We start from the raw sequence: 23,470 nt of genomic DNA on the forward strand, positions 1-23,470 counted from the left end.
TATATGACACAAGCTCTTTTTAAAAACATTTAAGGAGTTCATGGAGTGCGCCCAATGCCGCTCACTATTTCGGTGTTTTTAGGGTACCTGTAACACTACCTAATAAGATAATATGAAGGGGTCTGTCCTGAGGACTTGATCACTCAAAAATTAGGGAGCTTACAATCCTCAACAACCTACCTCTACCGGTCACCATTTTCGTATATACATTATTCACCGTTTACTGAAATATGACACTAAGTATGTGCGATGTGTCAGATTAGAATATTAAAATATTTTCAGATTTGTATTAATACATGTCTACATGTATTACGATTACCGCCATGTAACAGTGGTATGAGATATCCTCTTTGCTTTGAATAATGTGCCATTGGTACTAAAGTGGATGACAATGAGCGTATCTCCCAGTCAGAGTTGTAGCCAGTGAGGCTTACATGGGACTGGAAGTGTCTGTAGAAACCTTAATATCTAGTACTGCCTAGTGACATCACCAGTGATGCACGTGATCAAATGTACTAGTTCTTATTGACGTCTACGTTGGAAAAAAGTTAAAATAAGTCACACACAACATAATAGCTGCTTATAAAACAAGGAGTCACTGTCATAGAAAAATACATAATATATACATCATACAAAAGACTCCACTGAGAGAGTATATTACAAAATAACAGTACAGCTGAGGACACGGCCTTGTTCCTCGGGACATTTACATGTATGAGAGGAGTTGTTGTGTGTATTTAATGGACAAACCCATATTTCAGTGCCAACTAATTCTTTGAACAAGACCAACTTCTTTCTATTCGCTTTTCTCCAGGACTATAAAAAAACCCGTTTAATAAAAATGGAAATATATACAGGCACAATGCTTCCGTCATTCCATAGACTATGGCAACATCACCTACGTAGAGTGACCAATCACTAAGGTCTTGAATATTGCCTGGCGCTCAACAACTCCAAACTTTCGTCAAAGTCCATTGACATACTTGATCTAGGATACGTGAATACTGAAAATCTACTTCCATCGAGACCTTCACGTGACCACATTTTGGCTACTTGTATACACTGCTTAAGTGTTCAGTAGCAGATAGTGCCCCACAGAGCTAGAGTCCACCTCTGTAGGCCTACTCGAGTGCAAATCTAACCGTCGTGGAACTGACATACAGCTTCTAAAAATCGGCATCGTCGTCATTGTTATCGTCTTCATCGTTGTCGTAGCTGATGATCCCTTGGAGATTGTTACTGATGCGCTTGTACACAAAATGAAAGACTTGGAGGTTGGGTCGACTGTGCAGCTCGGCTTTGATTTTCTGGGGGTAGGTGTCCTCGCTCAGCTGCTGCCAGGTGTCTTCAATGTAAAGGAAGAGGCCGTAATTTTCTGGATCCTTTACGTTAAACCTCAGGGCACACATCTGGCATAAGTCTTCGGTGGTGGTATAGGGCTTAACAATAAGCGTCTTCCCAGTACATCCGCTGTCCACCTCCTGCAGGGCCACCCTCAGGTAGTTCTGTAAAACAGAGCACGGATAAGGGCAATTACAAGAAATCACACTCATAATAACTTAATAATTTGGAATCAATCTTCTAAAAACAATTACTATGAGGAGTGATGGGCATTTATGACATTTTGGTGGGTATGTCAGCATGCACTGAAATTCTACAAAGTTATCATTGGTTTATTCTTAAGTTACATAAAGGACATGGTCTGCCAGGGTCATACCTGAAAGTCGTCAATGGTTGGAATGGTCCTATTTGCAGTCCTCCTCTTGTGCCATTGTTTTAATGTATCTCTGGTCTCAGAATTGAGTAATCGAGCTGCTTGTTCCTCCTGGAAATTCTTTATCAGGGATAGAGCTCCATACGCACTGGTCAGGTAGTAGCCTCCTAGAAGTGAATGGAGACAGCAGTCACATTAGAGATGTAAATTCGAAGCCACATTGTCAGCTTGTAAAAAATGTCACAATATGTATGTTACAAACTCATAATTAGCTCTTATTCACACGAATCTTCTTAGAAAAGACTTTACAACTTTTTCTGCTCCCCTATTTCTAGGGGTTTCCTGCTCCCAACTTGTAATAAAAGTCCCTTGATAAAATCTGGTGAGATCTCCAGTGATCTGCTGTAATTAGTGGGAAAACTGGCCGGCAAATTTTCATTTTCACTGCAGCAGCACCACAAGTACAAGCATTACACATTTTTATCAAATAAAGGGGTGTTTGAATAATACAAGGCAAGGCTGGTCCTCCGGAGTAAAGGCTCATTCACATGTCAGTGATTTTTCTTGTTTTCAGGAAAACAATCCAAGTTTCATCAGTGTTTTTGAGCAAAGTGCCATCAGAGTTTGGTCAGTGAGTCGGATTTTACCAACAGTTTAGTCAGAGTTCATCAGTTTTTCTCGGATGAAAAGAAAAACACTGATGGAGGTTTCCCAAGATTCTCATATCAGACAGCTGGTGAAAACCAGACAGCACATGGATGGCATCCTAGTGCTGATGGATTTTTTCACGGATCCTTAGACTTGCATTTTCGAGTTTGACTCAACACTCAGATCAATATTAGAGAAGTCTCTGTGATTTTATGTGGCCACTCGGACTGATAAAAAACTCACACCTGTGAACGACGCCACAGACTATCATGGGTACGAGTGATGTCCGTGAAAAAACACGGACAGTGCCGATACGAGAAAAACTGATATCTGCATGAGCCTTAAGAGACACTCTTTGTCACCACTCTCCACTTCAGCCTAGAAAAATTCAAATCCTGTTATTTCAACTCCCTAACAAGAGCACATGAAAACTGGTTATCCAAACTGGACACCCCCTTTCTTCTCTGAAGCGCAGAGCAGTATGGGATGAAACCATCCAGTCCTGTTGTAGCCAAAAGCATGTGATGTAAAGTGGAAATAATTCATCTTTAATTTTCCATGATATCATAGGTGGGGCCGGCAAAACTAATAAGCAGCACTGCCTGCTTTCTACATTACTGCTGCATTGTTGTCACTGAGCTCATAGGTGTGGAAATCAACCTGTCACATCACCATATTGTCTCAGCCCAAATGCTAGGATAGGCTATAAATGGTAAAATTCTGAAAAATCATCTGTAAATCTAGTAGGAGAAGACAACACAGCACAGGCAAATTGGGACACATTAATAAAAAATGGTCTTTTTGCCAACAATTACCGTAGGTGCTGTATTCATAAGAAAAGCTGTGGCTGTTTTATTCCATATCTTACTTGTTCTGATGAGCTATATGTTTCCAGATCTATACTTCTGCCTAATGTCACTTTATTATCTCTAAGTGCCAGGCTATTTTCCCCAAGCAGGGACTATTGTAGCTATGGCTTTGATTAGACGGGTCTAGGAAGCAGGAGGAGGCCCCTGGGGTTATCTCAGACATACAACTCCTCCGCAGCATGGAACAAGTTACTAGGACCTGACCATAATGACATAGGAATTCTGCAATGGAAAGACCATGCTGTACAAAAAATATCACTGGTACAGGAAAACTGGCGCAGCATATTATCCCTCTGCCGGAAACTGGTGAAGACCAATATTAACATGATATATTATTATGACTATTACTAAACCACATTCTTAAATTTCATTTACACATTGCACGGCATTTGAATGTAAAGTGACTTCACTCTTTATAAAGTGCCAGATATAACAAAGACTTCAGCATGAATCCATTCTTTCCCCGTACAGAAATGATCACACAAGAAATACATGTATACAGGTGCTTATCACAAAATTAAGAGTGTCATCAAAATGTTAATTTTTCAGTTCTTCAATACAAAAAGTGAAACTCATACAGTACAGAACAAAGGTTTGGACACACCTCATTCAAAGCGTTTTCTTTCTTTTCATGACTATGAAAATTGTAGATTCACTCTGAAGGCATCAAAACTATGAATTCCACATGTGGAATTATATAATTAACAAAAAAGTGTGAAACAACTGAAAATATGTCTTATGTTCTAGGATCTTCAAAGTAGCCACCTTTTGCTTTGATTACTGCTTTGCACACTCTTGGCATTCTCTTGATGAGCTTCAAGAGGTAATGTTGAGTGTAAGGAAAAAGTGTGGTAGAAAAAGGTGCACAAGCAACTGGGATAACCGCAGCCTTGAAAGGATTGTTAAGAAAAGGCCATTCAAAAATTTGGGGGAGATTCACAAGACATATCCAGGACATCGGCTACAAGTGTCACATTCCTTGTGTCAAGCCACTGATGACCAATAGACAACACCAGAAGCGTCTTACCTGGGCCAAGGAGAAAAAGAACTGGACTGTTGCTCAGTGGTCGAAAGTGTTGTTTTCAGATAAAAATAAATTTTGCATTTCATTTGAAAATCAAGGTCCCAGAGTCTGGAGGAAGAGTGGAGAGGCCACAATCCAAGCTGCTTGAGGTCTAGTGTGAAGTTTCCACAATCAGTGATGGTTTGGGGAGCCATGTCATCTGCTGGTGTAGGTCCACTGTGTTTTATCACGACCAAAGTCAGAGCAGCCATCTACCATTAAATGTTAGAGCACTTCATGCTTCCCTCTGCCGACAAGCTTTTTGGAGATGGAAATTTCATTCTCCAGCAGGACTTGGCACCTGTCCACACTGCCAAAAATACCAATATCTGCTTTATAAACAACAATATCGCTGTGCTTCATTGGCCAGCTAACTCGCCTGACCTTAACCCCATAGAGAATCTATGGGGTATTGTCAAGAGGAAGATGAGAGACACCAGACCCAACAATGCAGACGAGCTGAAGGCTGCTATCAAAGCAACCTGGGCTTCCATAACACCTCAGCAGTGCCACAGGCTGATCGCCTCCTTGCCACGCCGCATTGATGCAGTAATTGATGCAAAAGGAGTCCCGACCAAGAATTAAGGGCATTTATTGAGCAGATATCTCAGTAGGCCAACATTTCTGATTTTAAAATCATTTTTCATGCTGGTGTTATAAAGTATTCTAATTTACTGAGATAATGGCTTTTGGGTTTTCATTGGCTGTAAGCCATAATCATCAACATTAGCAAAAATAATCACTAAAAATAGATCACTCTGTGTGTAATGACTCTATATAATATGTGAGATTCACTTTTTGTATTGAAGAACTGAAATAAATTAACTTTTTGATGATATTCTAATTTTGTGAAAAGCACCTGTACCTTCTTTAAGGTTTGTTAGGCAATTCCTGCATTTGTTGCAGCTGTCGAACAGCCGGGAGACATGCAGCCGTGGGGACTCAAATATATTTTTCGAGCACACCAGAGTCCCTCGGATAACACCTCATCCCAGCAAGTTCGCTCATCACTATTTGTGAGCCCCAATGCGGACAGAGATGACTATATGTGTAAAGTGCTGCGGAATAAGATGGCACTATATAAAGCTAGTTTCAGACTAGCGTTTTTGCCAGCAGCGCATGGCGCCGCTTAGCCCCACCCCCTGTCACGCCCCCTCGGTCATCTCCGCCTAGTATCGCACATCGCTGCATGCGATCTGCACACCCTATCTTTAGCATAGGGCGCGCAGACCGTGCGCTAGTAGGATTTTGCGTGCGCTGTGCCCTTTTGACGGTGCGCCGACCGCAACACGTTGCATTTTGGTGCGCTCGGCACACCGTCAAAAGGGCGCAGCGCACGCAAAATCCTACTAGCACACGGTCAGCGCACCCTATGCTAAAGATAGGGTGTGCAGATCGCATGCAGCGATGTGCGATACTAGGCGGAGATGACCGGAGGGGGCACAGCAGGGGGCGGGGCTTAGCGGCGCCATGCGCTGCTGGCAAAAACGCTAGTGTGAAACTAGCCTAAGGAAGAATAATTCATAAATAATGTGACCAGGAAAAATAACCAAATCGACAAATGCATTGAACTGGAAACAATTATATTTAAAAAAAAGAGTTTAGTTACTCTTTAAACAGTAAGGTCACTTTCTGATAACACGTTCCCTTTTTTAATCTATGGCTATTGTTATTACAGTTATCACCATTAGGCCGGGATCACACACAGCGAGATACGGCCGAGTCTCGCAGGTTAAAACCAAGCTCTGGCGCCGGCACTCCGGAGCGGAGCGTGCAGCCGCACAGAAATACATGGAGCTGCACGCTCCGCTCCGGAGTGCCGGTGCCAGAGCTTGGTTTTAACCTGCGAGACTCGGCCATATCTCTCTGTAGTGTGACTCCGGCCTTATTCTTTCTCCACCCTTATAGAACAGCCATACTTTACCTTCTCCATGTAGCAGAGTTGGGTCCAGCAGTTCCATCATGTATTCAATTTCAGTGTCAATTTCCACCATGTCGCACTGAGCGATGACATAAGTCAATACTGGCAAAAAGTCATCTGCGCCATACATCCTCCCTGGCAAGGATACAGAAACAAAGAATTACCACTGATAGAAGTGAAAACAATGGCACAAGAATAGGATCTATAGTTTTACCAAAATATATACACGGTATATATATATATATATATATATATATATATACACGAGGGGTGCCTGAAAACTTCGAGTCCCACCCATGAAATCTTTTTTGCATGGTCTTGTTTTGCAATGAAATATGTTATTTAGTTAGTTGAATGGTCTCGTGAGCAATCTGGATTTATTTTGATTTTTTTTGTTTCCTTTACAGCATTTTAAAGTTGGGTTGCAAGGCTGAAATATGGAAATGGAGAAGTTGGCAAAGTTCACACATCGGCTGCTGCAATTCACTCCTGTGGTTTCCAACTGCTTCAGCACCCACCCTATTCCCCTGATTTGGCTCCCTCGGACTATCACCTATTCCCACAGATGAAAAAGCACCTTGGTGGAAGGTGGAATTGCAGCCATTGCAACAGCCGATGTGTGAACTTTGCCAACTTCTCCATTTCCATATTTCAGCCTTGTGACCCAACTTTAAAATGCTGTAACGGAAACAAAAAAAATCAAAATAAATCCAGATTGCTCATGAGACCATTCAACTAACTAAATAGCATATTGCATTGCAAAACAAGACCATGCAAAAAAGATTTCATGGGTGGGCCTCGAAGTTTTCAGGCGCCCCTCGTACATACACATATATTCAGAGTATATATACAATATTTATATGTATTAGTGCCTTTCAACTAGTTCTTCCTGAAAAAATGTTACTACTAGGACCTCTATTATAGTATTGTGATCCAGTCTTGTCAAGTTAATTTAACCCTTTCTGACTTTATGTTGGACCTTGGGCCGCACCCACACGTCGTTATTATTATGGCTCAAGTTCTGGGCAGCCATATGACAGTGCCCATAGAAGTGTCGAGCTGTACACCAGTTTGCGTCAGGTTTCATACATGGTGTGCCCTATTGGACTGAGGCTCAATAGCCTTACCGTGGAGTCATTGTGGGACGCACAGGCTCTGCCGAGTGCATCATCTCCAGTACAGAAGAACATTCCTAATAAAACATGCCGTCCTCAGCAGCTCAGCTGATTAACCCTGACTGTGGACGACCAGATCAGGCCCTCTGCCATAAGGGAAGCAAGGAAATACTAATGTCTGAGGAACTGCCTTCTTGTGCCTGTTTTACTTATCAACCCTACTTATGGGAATTAGCATCCAGTGCAGGAGATCTGTACCTGAGTTATTCTCCATACACGTATAAATGAGCTTGCAGACTCTCAGTAACAGCATCACTTTCTTCTCTGGAGAATACATTTTCTGCATGGTAGAGAACTTGAATCTGATCTTTTCCACATCTACCGCCTCCGGCGTAGGGGTCAAAACCCCAAGTTCCTGAGGAGTCCTCCTCCTAACAAGCAAAAGGTTTTCCTTCAGCTGGCTCCAGGATCCATCCACTGTGCGGAAGTTCTTCAGCATGTTTTCTATGTGGCCTTTAAGGGGCTTTAAGATACATTTGTGCATGGCTTTCTCCAGGACGGCATCTGAAAAAGTCATTGAAGCAGGTCAATGAAAATGACAGAAACAGGGGGAAAACCAACACTGAATATACAGAATCAAAGGAGCCTATGGGAATTACCAATATTCAAGAAACTGATAACATCATGACATCTATCTATCTACTATCTATGTATCGATCTCTCTCTGTCATCACTTTTGCGAGATACAATGTCAATAACATTTGTCTTCGGTCTTTGCACATGTCCAGCAGCCTAACCATATGCATGTCATATGAATGATATTACAATATTCTACTCTCCACAGAAAGTGTCCTAAACACAAAAATCTGGTAACGCACCCTCCCTTACATCATCTAACACCATGGCACGCTTCTAATATTAACACTCCAAGGGGAAGTCTAAGACAGCTGTCATACCGGCCATCGGCAGTCATACTGGCCAGCTTTCCAGGGTGTTATTTTTACTTATGGGCGTAAGCCAACTTTTGATGCCACTGATTAAACAGTGTGATCGCCCCTGAACACCAATTTTCAGCTTATCGTTAGATATGATTCAAATAACATCCCCCCCCCAAAAAAAAATCTCCTTTGTTCTGCAGCAACCAACACGCTCATACAGATGAATCGCCATTAGTGATGAGCGAACATGCTCAGCTGAGGTGTTATCAGAGCACGCTCCGGGGTTATCAAGGTGTCTTCAGCGTGTAGGAATATAGGAATAATATGTTTGAGTCCCAGTGGCTGTTACACAGCCGCCACACATGCAGGGATTGCCTATTTGTTAGACATGCAGCCGCGGGGACCCGAACATATTATTCCTACACGCTGAAGACACTTTGATAGCCCCGGAGCGTGCTCTGATAACACCTTAGCTGAGCATGTTTGCTCATCACTAATCGCCATCCATGGCTTGTAGGTGGGTGTCCACTCTGGCTTATAGGGTCCTGAGGGGAACCCTTCTATGACAACCACTTGCTCTAATATACCGTATACAAACGGGGACTTTACTAATTGGTATTAAATAGTGTGCTACAAGCCAACAGTGCCAACCACTTAGCCGACACTGTCAACATTTAACCATTGAGCCGCGACTGTCAACACTTAACCACTGAGAAACCACTGTCAATATTTAGCCACTGAACCACCGCTGACTCAACATTACAGGTGACTCATCTGTGACTTTAGACAGTGATTCCATAAATGCATGATATCAAGCCGTAATGTGACTTCTTCTGACAGAACCCTCAGCATGTATCATACAAACATTATTAATAGTCTTGGCCCCCATTAAGGTTACCCCCAAATCGTGTGCCTGGATCATTCGAAGATGGCACTATGAATAGGTCCTGAGGCTACGCAAGGCTCTGTGGCACTAAGAGATAAGCAATACAGAAGGATATTGACTATGAAACGCTCAATCTCTGCATTCCTGGTGAAGCGTGCACTAGTCAGCTACGATTATTCCTAAAATAAACTCAGAATGTGGACTGTTCTGATTTCCCAGGAACTGCTGGCGATAAGTGACCGCATTCAATCAATCAGTTACACTAATGTGTCAGCCTGAGGAATGCGCGTCCGATTTACACACTGCGGTTCAGCATGTAATTGGTTGTTCAGCTAAATTCGAGATTCAACACATCAGTGTGACTGGTTGCGCCTCAATGTCTTAGCGCCCACTATAAAGGAAACAGTGCGAATATCTGCTAGAGATGGATTATTTACCCTTTCTTCAAATGATGGCCCTGAAATAGCAGACAATGAAGCTGATAAAGCACAAAGGTGTAAGTAATATGGTGTTGGGTCCAACAACGGATTTAGCACAGTATTTTTAACAAAGTGTCTCCATGTTTACATATTACTATGTGCCAATTTATTGGTTCGTGGCATGTTAGATTTCATTATGTCCGATCCAATTGTTCTCGGGAGATCAGTGGCCACCAGAGATGTCTGGCAACAGCCGGTTCCCTTTTCCATATTGATAAGACAGGCACGTTTGGGCGCACTGATCTTGCATGTGTGGGTGGTGAGCAATGCTGCGGACAGCTTTACTAAGTGTATGGGGGGCTTACGACGTAGTAGACGATTGGTGTCTGAATATTAGATTTATTTATTAGCTATGTTCCCGTCCTTTCAGAAGAGGACATGTATATTTATCATGTCCAGTGACATTCAGGCCCAGTGCCTACTCCCTCTCTGTATGTTGTTATACACAAGGAGGAATTACAATATCTTGCACAGCAACTGAATAACAATGATATCACCGAACACTGAGATCTTTATGGAGCAGCATTAGCATTAAATACACTGTGAAGAAATCCTCCGTCTTTTCACTTTTGTTCTACGTCGTCATAAATAATGCTGGCCATTGTGATTTACTTATTCCAACCCGGAATCAGGGGTTACAATGCACAAGACAAGACGAACTACAAAGATCCTGTCCATGCTCTTTCCATCAAGGGTTCTGGTATGATAGAAGGAAAGAACAGGAGAGTGTGTGATGGTATTCCTGCTCACAAATATACCTGAACCGGGATGGAAACCTGACAGGCTACATCATGTCTCAATGGGATCTTTGGATCTGTTTGAAAATTGATCTATTCTAGATGTCATGGCTCTGATATTAAGGTAAATCTTACATGAGTGTGAACAGATTATTAGGGACATTGATTTAAAAGATGAATATGGCTTAAGTAAATCCAATTTATTTTGCAGCTTGACCTCTAAAATGAGTGTTACGTTTTGTGTACAGACGAAGTTAAGGTCCTGATATATATTAGATATAAGCCGGCCAACCTGCCAATTTAGGCAACAGATAAGCTGATGTCTATTGGGCCTCCTGGCTTCTCTGACATATACTGTTGGGATAGAGAAGCATCTGACATGTTGGAACATCAACTACCAATCCTTTTGTATTCAGGGGAGTTAAGTTTCTTCCAGAGGTGACCAACGTTCTTGTTTATGGGGTAGAAGCAGTCTGCGAAATGAGCATTGGTCAGTAACTAACTCAGGTGTATGGCCACCTCAACCTCCATAGAACTTGATTATATCAATAGTCATATATTTGGCCAACTGCTTACTCATGTGTAAGGCCACCTTAACCCCTGTAGGGATTATATCGATAGGCATGTATTTGGCCAACAGCTAACTCGTGTATGGCCACCTTAACCTCTGTAGAGAATATATCGCTAGGCATGTATTTGGCCAACAGCTAACTCGTGTATGGCCACCTTAACCTCTGTAGAGATTACATCGATAGCCATGTATTTGGCCAACAACTTACACATGTATAGCCTCCTTAACCTCTGTAGAGATTACATCGATAGCCATGTATTTGGCCAACAACTTACACATGTATAGCCTCCTTAACCTCTGTAGAGATTATATCGATAGCCACGTATTTGGCCCACCTCAACCTCTCTAGATTAATTGGATAGCCACATATTTGGCCATACAATGTAAACAGCTACATACAGCTGCAGCATTGAAGATCTCGGAAACCACACTTTTCACGTAACCCTAACCACACGTGAACTTTCCTGGAAGCCGATTTAGAGGATTACCTCACCTGCAGTACCTTAGGAGGACAATGTCAGGGTCTCAGGTTATAAATAGTAACTGCAAGGTATTATGTAGACACCTCCAGCTCCTGTAATGCTGACTAGCACAATGGCTTCCTATTAAGCTATAATGCTGCCAAAACCACATGGAGTTTCAAGCATTAGTCACAAGTTTCTGTCTGGATGATTGAGCAATGCCGCTTTATAATGCCGACACACAGATGATGCGCAGCAGGTTTCAGCAGAAAAGCAAACATTGGATTTCACTCCTGGCTACACTTAATATTGGATTATATGAGCTGATGGGAAGTAACAGAACATATGAACTAATAGGACTGTACGCTCTGTACCAGAGGACTCTATTTACCACGGTGACATATAACAGATAGCACTGGGCCATACACACTGACACTGACTTACATGTTCACAGACTTACCAGTGGAAAAGCCAAACTTCACATGCCACAAATGCAAGCTTGTGTCCCTGTTGGAGGAAAAGTTGCAAAATCTCGAGGAGAGGTTAGCTACGTTGAAGATCATTAAGGAAGGTGAAGAGTTCTTAGACAGAGCAGAATTATCTCTTCATGTTACAGAAAGAGAAGAAATTCGAAGTGCACCTGAAGAAACAGAGGAATGGAGACATGTGACCCAGAGAAGCAGGAGGATCAGGAGGCAGTCAGCACCCATACTTCTCAGGAACCAGTACCAGGCTCTCACGCAGGAAAACGATGAAGAAATACATCAGGATAAGACTTTGCCAACAAACAGCAACCTTGTACGCCTTCAGAGTCCTCCTGGATGGAGAAAGAAAAACGTTGTGAAGAAGAAACGGAGAGTGGTGGTCATGGGGGATTCCCTGTTGAGAGGAACAGAGGCCGCTATCTGCAGACCGGATATAACTTCAAGAGAAATGTGCTGTCTTCCAGGTGCAAAAATTAAAGATGTGTCTGACAGGATATCAGGACTCTTCAGACCTACAGATGACTACCCATTCCTGCTACTACATGTGGGGACAAATGACACCGCAAGAAATGACATGGAAACCATCTGCAGAGACTTTGAAGACTTAGGCAAGAAAGTGAAAGAACTGGGAGCGCAGGTGGTCTTCTCGTCCATCCTCCCAGTGGATGGCCATGGAACAAGGAGGTGGAATAAGATTCTGCAGGTGAACAACTGGCTACGTCGATGGTGCCGTCAGCAACGATTTGGATTTCTGGATCACGGAGTGAACTACTTATACGATGGACTACTTGCTAGAGATGGGGTGCATCTTACGAAGACTGGAAAACATGTATTTGGAAGTCGCCTTGCTACACTTGTAAGGAGAGCTTTAAACTAGAACAACATGGGAAGGGAAGCAAAAGACCAGAAAAAGCCATACACCTGACAAATGCTATTGAGAACTCTGCTATTAGAAGTGGAAAGGAAGAACAAAGACAAAAGAATCTAATTAATAAAAATATTGGAGAGAGAGAAACCAATCACAAACTAAAATGTTTCTATACTAATGCACAAAGCATGGGCAACAAACAAGGAGAATTTGAACTACTAACACAGGAAAAGAAATATGATGTCATTGGAATCACTGAAACTTGGTGGAACAATACACATGATTGGAATACAAGACTAGAAGGATACAACTTATTTGCAAGAAACAGACTTGATAAACGAGGAGGAGGTGTCGCATTGTATGTTAGAAACGCGTATATCTGCACAGAGATTGAAGCTTCAGAGACTGGGAGTTCTGTGGAAACTGTTTGGGTAAGAATACAAGGACAGAACAATGGAAAGGACACCATTGTAGGCATTTACTACAGGCCGCCTGTGCAAGCTGAAGATATGGATGAACTCTTTATGCATCAAATGGCCAAGTTCTCCAAAAAATATGACATAGTTGTCATGGGAGATTTCAACTATCCAGACATTTGTTGGGAATCTCTCTCAGGCAAAACTAACAGGTCAAGGAAATTCTTATCCTCTCTTGCTGACAACTTTATCTTCCAGAAGGTAGGGGAGAAAACAAGGGGAACTGCTACCTTGGATCTAATCCTTATAAACAGGGAGGAAATGGTTGAGGAGGTAAAAGTGGCTGGGACCCTAGGAGGTAGCGACCATGCTATTTTAGAATTTTGGATAACTAGAGGCGGAAGACCTGTGAATACTCAGACGTCAAGGTTAGATTTCAGAAAGGCAGATTTTAAGGGATTCAGAAAGAGAATTGGAGGGATCCAATGGCTGGATATACTTAAAGACAAAAATGTCCAGGAAGGATGGGAAATCTTGAAAAATGAAATTCTCAAAGCACAGTTGTTAACAATTCCGAAAAGAGGGAAGAATAGGAAGCATTTAAGGAAACCAGGATGGATGAACACAGAACTTAAGCACATGCTAAAAAGGAAGAAAAAAATGTTTATGAAATGGAAAGAGGGAGGCATATCTAAAGAAGAATATAATGCTGTCTGCAGAACCTGCAGGGCACAAATCAGATTACTAAAGCTGAAAATGAATTGAGGCTTGCAAGAGATGTCAAAAGCAATAATAAAGGATTTTGGGGATATGTCAAAAGTAAAAGAAAAGTCAAAGATGCTATAGGATTTTTACAGGATGAAAATGATGAAATGGTAAGACAGGATGTTGAGAAGGCTGAACTTTTAAATTCCTATTTTGCATCTGTTTTCTCTCAGAAAGGAAATGTAACATCAACTGTTCTTCACTGTCCTATTAAGGGAATAGAAGAATCCAGGATATCTATAAACAGAAAGATAGTGAGGAAACACTTAGCTAACCTAAATGAATTCAAGTCTCCAGGTCCAGATGAATTACACGCCAGAGTACTGAAGGAGATAGCAGAAGAAATTTTTGAACCCCTCTCCATAATCTTTGAAAATTCTTGGAGAACAGGAGAAGTGCCAGAAGACTGGAGAAGAGCAAATGTTGTTCCTATCTTCAAAAAGGGGAAGAAGGTGGACCCAGGCAACTATAGGCCGGTGAGTCTGACTTCTATACCAGGAAAGATCTTTGAACAAATTATTAAACAACATGTATGTCAATACCTGGATAAGAATGAAGTGATTAAACAGAGTCAGCATGGGTTTGTAACTATTAAGTCATGTCAGACTAACTTAATATCCTTCCATGACGGAATCACTGATTGGGTGGATCAAGGAAATGCTGTAGATATAGTATATCTTGACTTCAGCAAAGCATTTGACAAAGTCTCTCATACAATCCTTATTGAAAAAATGACTAAGTATGGAATGGACAAGGCAACTGTTAGGTGGATTCATAACTGGCTTAGTGATCGGACCCAAAGAGTGGTCGTAAATGGCTGCACATCCAGTTGGAAAAATGTCTCAAGCGGGGTACCACAGGGCTCTGTTCTGGGCCCTGTATTGTTCAACATCTTTATCAATGATTTAGATGAAGGAATTGAGGGTAAACTGATTAAATTTGCTGATGACACAAAGCTAGGAGGGATAGCTAATACTAGAGAAGAGAGAGAGAGGATTCAAAAAGATATAAATAAACTGGAGAAGTGGGCAGCAACTAACAGAATGGATTTTAACAGGGAGAAATGCAAAGTACTACATCTGGGCAATAAAAATGAAAAAAGCATATACAGAATGGGAGGAATAGGGCTAAGTGACAGCACATGTGAAAAAGACTTGGGTATACTAATAGATCACAGACTGAATATGAGTCAACAGTGTGATGCAGCAGCAAAAAAGGCAAATGCAATTCTAGGATGTATTAACAGAAGCATACAGTCTAGATCACATGAAGTCATTATTTCCCTCTACTCCTCTTTGGTCAGACCTCATCTGGAATATTGTGTCCAGTTTTGGGCACCACATTTTAAAAAAGACATCAACAAACTGGAGCAAGTTCAGAAAAGAGCGACCAGAATGGTGACCGGTCTGCAAACCCTGTCTTATGAGGAAAGGTTGCAGGATTTGGGAATGTTTAGTTTGCAAAAGAGAAGACTGAGAGGAGACTTAATAGCTGTCTACAAATATCTAAAGGGCTGTCACATTGTAGAAGGATCAATTTTATTCTCATTTGCACAAGGAAAGACTAGAAGCAATGGGATGAAACTGAATGGGAGGAGACACAGATTAGATATTAGAAAAAACTTTTTGACAGTTAGAGTGATCAATGAGTGGAACAGGCTGCCACGAGAAGTGGTGAGTTCTCCTTCAATGGAAGTCTTCAAACAGAGGCTGGACAGACATCTGACTGGGATGATTTAGCGAATCCTGCTTTGAGCAGGGGGTTGGACCAGATGGCCCAGGAGGTCCCTTCCAACTCTATGATTCTATGACACTGTCCTGATAGCATTGCAGCCAGGATTTTCTAAGTGGCCATGATATAATCCTGGGCCAGTGCTAGATCCGCACAGTGGTCAGACTGGCCACGCTCATAACATATCTGTTGGCCACTCATTGCCTAACAGCTTTCTTTCCCGACCCCCTCATACATATGCAGGCTCGGCACTCAGTGGGAAGGGGGAGCATGCTGCTGCCAAACACATCTGGTGGCAACTGATCTGTAGAACAATGGATCGGACATGTTAAAATCAAACTGCCCGGTTCTTCTCTACCCCAAAATCTTCTACGGAGATTGTAAGTCCCCTGTACGTATTAGATTGCTGGCTGGTAGTGGCAAAATCAAGAGGTTCGGCCTTATTGATTTAATGTATATGACCAGCTTTAGAAGTACTGGGACATCCACAGTATCTGCAGCTGCCAATGATGAGGGTACCACACACGTGGCATCTGCGTCATACATGTGGCATCCATACATTGTACATCATGTTGCTTTATATAGTATTTTATACTATTGATGCTTATACACTAAAAATATATTATGAAGAAGAGTCACCAGCGAAAGAAACAGTAGTCACAATAATATCCCTATACGAAAGAAAAGTGTTATGTATGTCCTATAGTAGGATGACTTACATACTACAATGGAGGACGTCCCATGGCCCCAGGACACGAAAACCGGTCTAGTTTCTACGTCTCGTGGGTGGATGGATTAGGTAACAATTCAGCCGAGAGGCTCACGTAATAAATAGGTTTTGTTGACAATGGTTAGGAAAGCATTGACTTTCTCAGGGGAAGGTTCAGACACTAAGTAAACACAGTTGGTAATTTTAGGAATTCCCAGAATATATTATGTCATCCATGAGTTTTACTACATAGAGTTCCATCTCTATGCAAACACAATATGTATGTAGCCCGATGTATTAATCTATGTTATGAGCACTCAAACAGAATACAGACTACTGTAAATAGGACAACTATCCTGGCGACAGAATTTACAATTTCCTGCAACCTTAAAGTGGTTGTTGTCTCAAGTTCATAAGTGGGTAAAACTGCTAAGTTTTTGTAAAAACAAGCAACTTTGCAAATTTACCCCTTTTTAAAAAATGGAAGGACTTCTAACTTTATAGTGTACAGATTGATCTGCCGGCCACCTCTGCAGTCCCGGCCTGGTTGGTTACATATATCCTGCTCGCACCGATCTGAAGCTGGCCAGATCGCTGGATCCGAACAGATTCAGTCCTCCTGTGCTTCTCCCATGCTTAAGAGGAAAAGCTTCCTGGGAGAATTTGAACCAGCGGCGCTCCTATGATGCCAGTCTGAACTGTCAATCTTCAGGAGCGCAAGTAGGAAGCCGGGGGCGGTGCGTTCCTGAAGACTCATCTTGAGAACACCCTCTTAAAGTTTGTATCTGATCACTCCTACTGGTAAAGGGTGAGATGGCTATAATAATATACTAAGATTCTTATTTCACAATCATCTACTAATAAAAATAATTCAAAAGGTGGAGCATTGATTTTAGTTGAAGACATTTATATCTATTTATGACTTAGAACGCTCCCATTACAAGTACAATCACATGTAGAACATCTGCTACGGATAGTGATGGGCGAACCCGAACAGTAAAGTTCGGTATCCGTGTCAAACACCTACTGTCCGGGTTCAGCACCCTGACCATCAGGTGTTTCCCATCCCACGCTGTCAAACGCCGGCGGTTCTGATCCTACCGCCGGTCAAAGTGCCAGCAGCTGTGACTGGCGGTAAAAAGTTTGTACTACTCCCATCAGCCTATGCTTCTGTCGCTAATAACAGCGAGAGCAGGTGCGGCTGATGGGAGTATTCATCAGCCAGCGCCTGCGCTATAAATAAATTAAAAAAAGGATGTAAGGTTTTTGACAACCAGCATGGCAAAACTAACAGCTGTGGGCTGCAACCCTCAGCTGTGAGCTTTATAATGGATGGTTATCAAGAGTAGAGGGGTAGAGGGGTACCCACGCTGATTTTTTAAAATTATTTGAATAAATAATTTTAAAAAATGGCGTGGGGTCCCCCCATTTTTGACAAAAAGCCAAGCTTAAGCAGACAGCTGGGGGCTGGCATTCCCAGGCTGGTAATGGGCCATGGATATTGTCCCCCTTATCTGCTGGCTCACGCGATGACTGTGTGGGAACCGCAGCTCGCTGACCAGCGGTAATGATCGTACTGCTGATCAGAGACAGTGTTTGCCGTGGAACAGGGAGGGCTTTGTGAAATCCCTGTGATTGTTACCTTGAGGGGGGGATTATACAATGGAACAGGTCACTATGTTTTTTTTTCTTACTAATTCTGTATACAATTGGTGGCACTTGGAGGTACAGTACGAGCCTATGTCATGAAATTGGCACCGCCTTATAGAACCATAAAACTCCAGCTAGAAGACTAGAAGAGTACACAAGGTGTAAGGCTGAGGTTCCATGAGAGTCACTGCCCAAAGCATCCCAACTTTCACAGTCACTCAAGCAGCATTGGCACTTGTAAACTGGTCCATCCATACAAGTAGGATCTTTGGTTGGCACATCCAAACATTACAAAATGCCTACCATTTCCTATGTGAAGACAAAGGAAAATAGTGGCGTTATTTCTCATTGCCCATTATTGAAGATGTCAATTGCCAGAAAATAATTAGACATGTGGCTTTATTCGACGCGTTTCGAAGTATAATACACTTCTTCCTCAGGAAAAACCATACATGTTCTTGCAGTATAGTATTATTCTTCTAAACGCATCAAATAAAACATGGAACCGCAGCAGGTGAAAAGCATTCCAAAATTCATAAATTCTATGGATCTGGTTAGTCTAATCTGCTATTTCTTATTTACATGTCGACCCTATTTGTCTTATTTTCTCTCCAGTCTTTCCTACGATTTTCTATGAGAATCCCTCTGCCACCAACAAAAATTTAAGAAGTATGCAAGAACAAAATTAATCATCACACATCATAGACAATAATCCTGAGCTACAGAAAAAAAATATTTGATCCTGAAACTTTGCTTGTGATACATAAAATCATTTCTATAACTTCAAGGCCAATCGCAGCCTTCCCTTCCGCTCATGTTCAAAGGGACATTGGCTCCTGCTTAGCAATACATCCATATTCATTAGCACATTTCATTTTGTGATTCCTTCCTTATAATCAGTGGAGTAACCTGAAACTTGTGCGTCCCAAATGCAAAACCTCCAATAGGGCTCCAAACCAACGCAGGTCTTTTAATAGTAATAGTCTTTTCATATGGGCCAAAGGACCTTTTGGACCTCCCTATAATCCAGGGCCATTGTGACAGATCCTGCACCTCACATAGTTCCGTCCTTGCTTATTATATAAAGTAATACTGGCATTGTAAATCACACTTCAACTACTCCATATAAAAGGTACAATAACACACTAGATCGGGGGACGCCAATGGTATCCACCTGTTTATTTCCATCTCCTAAGCTATGGTGGTGGGGATCCTTGGCACGTTATACGTATGCAGCACGGCACACAATCCTTCTGGAGTCGGGGATGTTTTGCAGTGGCACTAAAGCTGGCATAGAAAGGGTTAAGTCATATGCAGAAAAGCGGATACCAGAAAAATAATAATTTAATTAGTATTGCTGGTGCCAAGCCTGGGAAGGTTATTTTCTCAGTTTTCATTTCCACTTTAATATGTGAATTGAAAGCAGTGAGTAGCTTGGCACGGTATACCTCCCTGGCACCAGCCGAGGAAAAAGGGGACGAGCTAAGCAGAAGGAATTCCTAAGTGCAGCCAAGGGGTGCTGGTCCTGGCAGACATTAACTTCTTACTTGCAGATCTCTATTACATTACAATATATATATATACTTCCATATAAATCCTGTATCATGTTGTGGGTGTAAGACCTTGAATATCTGTGAATACGTCACTTGTGACTGACACAAGTACCGTAAGCTATTGATAAAACTCCCAAGACAGATGCATTAGCCATGCTGCAAGTGGTTTTTGTTACAGAATCCCTTTCATCTTTTCACCCCCCCATCCTCGGCCTCGCGTCCACATTACTTATGCCGAGCCTTTAATGGATAAACAAAAACATCTGAAGGAATATTTCCTATCCCATATGTAGAATTTGGGATGTATATTCTAGGCTACACGTTGTGTGACACACTGATTGAATTCACCGTATCTATGGATCCTTGAACCTCAGTCCTAAGATATATGAAGAAATATCAGGAGGGAGTAATTGGTGCCAGAACTTGGCCGCGTTATGAGTTCTTATGCAATACAGGCATTATGTCATATCATGGAATAACTGATGTTTCTTACCGATTTGATCCTCTGGAATCAGGGATTCAATTGGAGGGTCCAATTCTGAGCTCTGGGCCAAGTAATTCTTAACCTGTGTCATAAATTGTCGGATGGTGTGCAGCATATCTGTGCTGGAGACGTGGCAGTCCTTATTCTCCTGCAGAAAACTGATGTAATCCTGTACGAGACACCCAAAATACGTACACTTGTCCCGAGACATGGCAACTATCTTCTTAATCATCTTCTTCTCTGGTGTCACCAGGGAACTGAACACTCCGCTCATTTTGCGCAGGTGACTTTTCACAATTTTGGAGAGTCCCAGAGTCGTAGCCCTTTTATTTTTGGACTTTACTGGTGGCGCGATGCTCTCCTGGTCACTTTCTTCTTCACAATCCTCCAAGCTGTCACCTTCGTAAAATGCGGGCACCATGCGGTCGTACTCATAGGAGTCCGATGAAGATGTAGAGATGCTCATATCACTCAGGCGCTGGATGCGTAAGGTGCCCTGCATCGGGGAATTGCTGATCTGGTTGACATTCATGTTCTGCATCGGTTTCTGAGGTGGAGATTCTTCAGGTTGAGAGTCAAAAGAAGATGTACAGGAGCTATTAAGTGATGGGGTCTGGTCGTTGTTTTGCCACCTGTTAATAGTAGCCTGTCTCTTCAAGCGAGGAGGGGGGATAGGAGCAACAGTTTTAGGAGAGTCCAAGTTCCCGTGTCTTGTATTAATAAGTGTTTCTGGCATGCTTGGCTCTGACTGTACAGCTCTGGACAGCTGAAAGGTTGTGCGACGACTGTTAATGGAAGGGGGTGGGGGCCTGGGAGGTGGGGATCTCGCCCTCTCTAGGCCATTTGCTTCTAGGGTTCTTGTGCTGTCCCTCTTCAAGCTTCCTCCGGAGCCTTGGCTGTGCACTTTTAAGAAAAGAGGATTAATGAAACACAGAGCTCCGTTGGTCTGGCTACATTCCAGTTCTGAGGGCGTTCTGGTGCGGAGAGAATGCACTCCATTTATAAGAGGTAGATGATGTGACTGCCTCTTGACACTGCCTTGGGGGAGAGGCTTGGGAGAAGGTGGAGGATATTTTGGTCTGATGTTTGCAGAAGATTTCCAGAAGTCTTAAAAGAAAAAAAAAAGCACAAAACAACAATCAGTGTGTGAAAGAAACATGTGCAGAAATATGTATCTGGTATTAAATTAGTAGAATCGATAACTTTCACAAGTTTACAAGAAAATTAATCTACTTTAGATTACACACGATGACACACGAACATCAGGGTGGCACAACAACATCGGCAAGTCAGTCAGTGCGGGTTACTCATTATGGCATTTACTGCACACTACAAACTCACAGAGAAGGGAACAGACATTCACACTATGTAGTAACAGGATCTGTCACTGGATCAGATCCTTTAGCATCAGGACTTTTAAGTGGGTTACAATGCCTAGTTTCAGAACCTATTGTGTAGTTTCAGGACCTGTAGATGGGTCACAATGTGTAGTATCAGGGCCTGTAGATGGCTCACATTGCGCAGTATCAGGACCTGTAGATGTGTCACATTGTGTAGTATCAGGACCTGTAGATGGGTCACATTGTGCAGTATGAGGACCTGTAGATGAATCACATTGCGCAGTATCAGGACCTGTAGATGTGTCACATTGTGTAGTATCAGGACCTGTAGATGGGTCACATTGTGCAGTATGAGGACCTGTAGATGGATCACATTGCGCAGTATCAGGACCTGTAGATGTGTCACATTGTGTAGTATCAGGACCTGTAGATGGCTCACATTGCGCAGTATCAGGACCTGTAGATGTGTCACATTGGGTAGTTTCAGGACCTGTAGATGGGTCACATTGTGCAGTATGAGGACCTGTAGATGGCTCACATTGCGCAGTATCAGGACCTGTAGATGTGTCACATTGGGTAGTTTCAGGACCTGTAGATGGGTCACATTGTGCAGTATGAGGACCTGTAGATGGATCACATTGTGTAGTATCACGACCTGTAGATGGGTCACATTGTGCAGTATCAGGACGTGTAGATGGGTCACAATGTGCAGTATCAGGACCTGTAGATGGGTCACATTGTGCAGTCTCAGGGCTGGTAGATGGGTCACATTGTGTAGTATCAGGACCTGTAGATGGGTCACAATGTGCAGTATCAGGACCTGTAGATGGGTCACATTGTGCAGTCTCAGGGCTGGTAGATGGGTCACATTGTGTAGTATCAGGACCTGTAGATGGGTCACAATGTGCAGTATCAGGACCTGTAGATGGGTCACAATGTGCAGTATCAGGACCTGTAGATGGGTCACATTGTGTAGTATCAGGACCTGTAGATGGGTCACAATGTGCAGTATCAGGACCTGTAGATGGGTCACATTGTGTAGTATCAGGAACTGTAGATGGGTCACATTGTGCAGTATCAGGACCTGTAGATGGGTCACATTGTCACATTGTGCAGTATCAGGACCTTTCTATGGGTCAGTCACAAAAATTAAATTAGTAATCCATAATGTACGTGATCCCGGTATTGTAGACATACCATTGTGGAGATTCCTATATCTTTTACATTTAATAACATATTTTATCATTTTAACACTTGTGTAGTCATGCAGCTAAGAGACTTTTCTTCGCTAGGAGTATGTACTATTTCATCATTTCACTATAATCTAGAGCGATCCTGGATATTCAGATATTCCCGTGCATTGACTTTAGCTCTGCAGGTAAAGTTATGTGACTTCATGCCTTGGAGGCACACATTGTGTCACACCTTATTTACAATGAAAGTCATTGTTCAAGAAATCATAATAAATACAATTTTTCATTGACCTACATGGGAAATTCCCTTGGGTTTTTTCAGTTAAACTATAAGAATATATTGTCACCAAAAAACCAATTAGAAGAAAACCGGCATCGAAGTAATAAAGAAAAAACTTGGGCTACCCATTCGTGGACGTACAGGTAGAGACATTTAAAACTGCAAATTAACAAATTCTAAAAGTTAGAGGAGTATATACATCCATCACTAAGTCAGATTTTTTTTTTACACTTTCTTATAATTAAAACTGACAGTCATCACCACGTAGCATCTAGTCTCTCCTAGACATTCGTCTCCAGCATATTACATGCTGAGCAGACTTATGTGCAACAGCAGCTACTACTTTCAGTCATCTGGGCTGCTGAGGGTTGATGTTCTTAGCATGAGAGGGGGGTCAATACCCATGGCCCCTTCTCAGGCTATTAATAACAGCCCACAGCTGTCTGTTTAGCCTTTGCTGGTTAGAATTTATAGGGGGACCTTTAGTCATTTTTTTCTGGGGTCTCCCTAAACTAATCAATAAAGGCTAAGTGAGCGGTTATTAATAACCTGGGAACCTTTTGGGATATTGTCCCCTTTCTCAGATTATTAACA

At 42.3% G+C, this 23,470-nt stretch overlaps 1 protein-coding gene across 2 annotated transcripts in view; it reads right to left on the bottom strand.

Annotated features, from left to right (window-relative positions):
* Window positions 1-265: 265 nt before the first annotated feature.
* RIN2 (Ras and Rab interactor 2) overlaps window positions 266-23,470 on the bottom strand; it is a 196,368-nt gene continuing 173,163 nt past the window's right edge. For both annotated transcript variants that reach the window (XM_073557428.1, XM_073557427.1), the window contains 5 exons: window positions 20,073-21,170; window positions 7,589-7,894; window positions 6,219-6,350; window positions 1,718-1,881; window positions 266-1,505 (listed from right to left, as the gene is read on the bottom strand). In XM_073557428.1, the coding sequence (XP_073413529.1) occupies window positions 1,167-1,505; window positions 1,718-1,881; window positions 6,219-6,350; window positions 7,589-7,894; window positions 20,073-21,170 (2,039 nt within the window). In that variant the 3' untranslated portion in view covers window positions 266-1,166. The remainder of the gene's footprint in view (window positions 1,506-1,717; window positions 1,882-6,218; window positions 6,351-7,588; window positions 7,895-20,072; window positions 21,171-23,470) is intronic.

Source organism: Dendrobates tinctorius, unplaced genomic scaffold (assembly GCF_039654945.1).
Source record: "Dendrobates tinctorius isolate UK_male_01 unplaced genomic scaffold, ASM3965494v1 ptg000250l, whole genome shotgun sequence".
Lineage (NCBI taxonomy): Eukaryota > Metazoa > Chordata > Amphibia > Anura > Dendrobatidae > Dendrobates > Dendrobates tinctorius.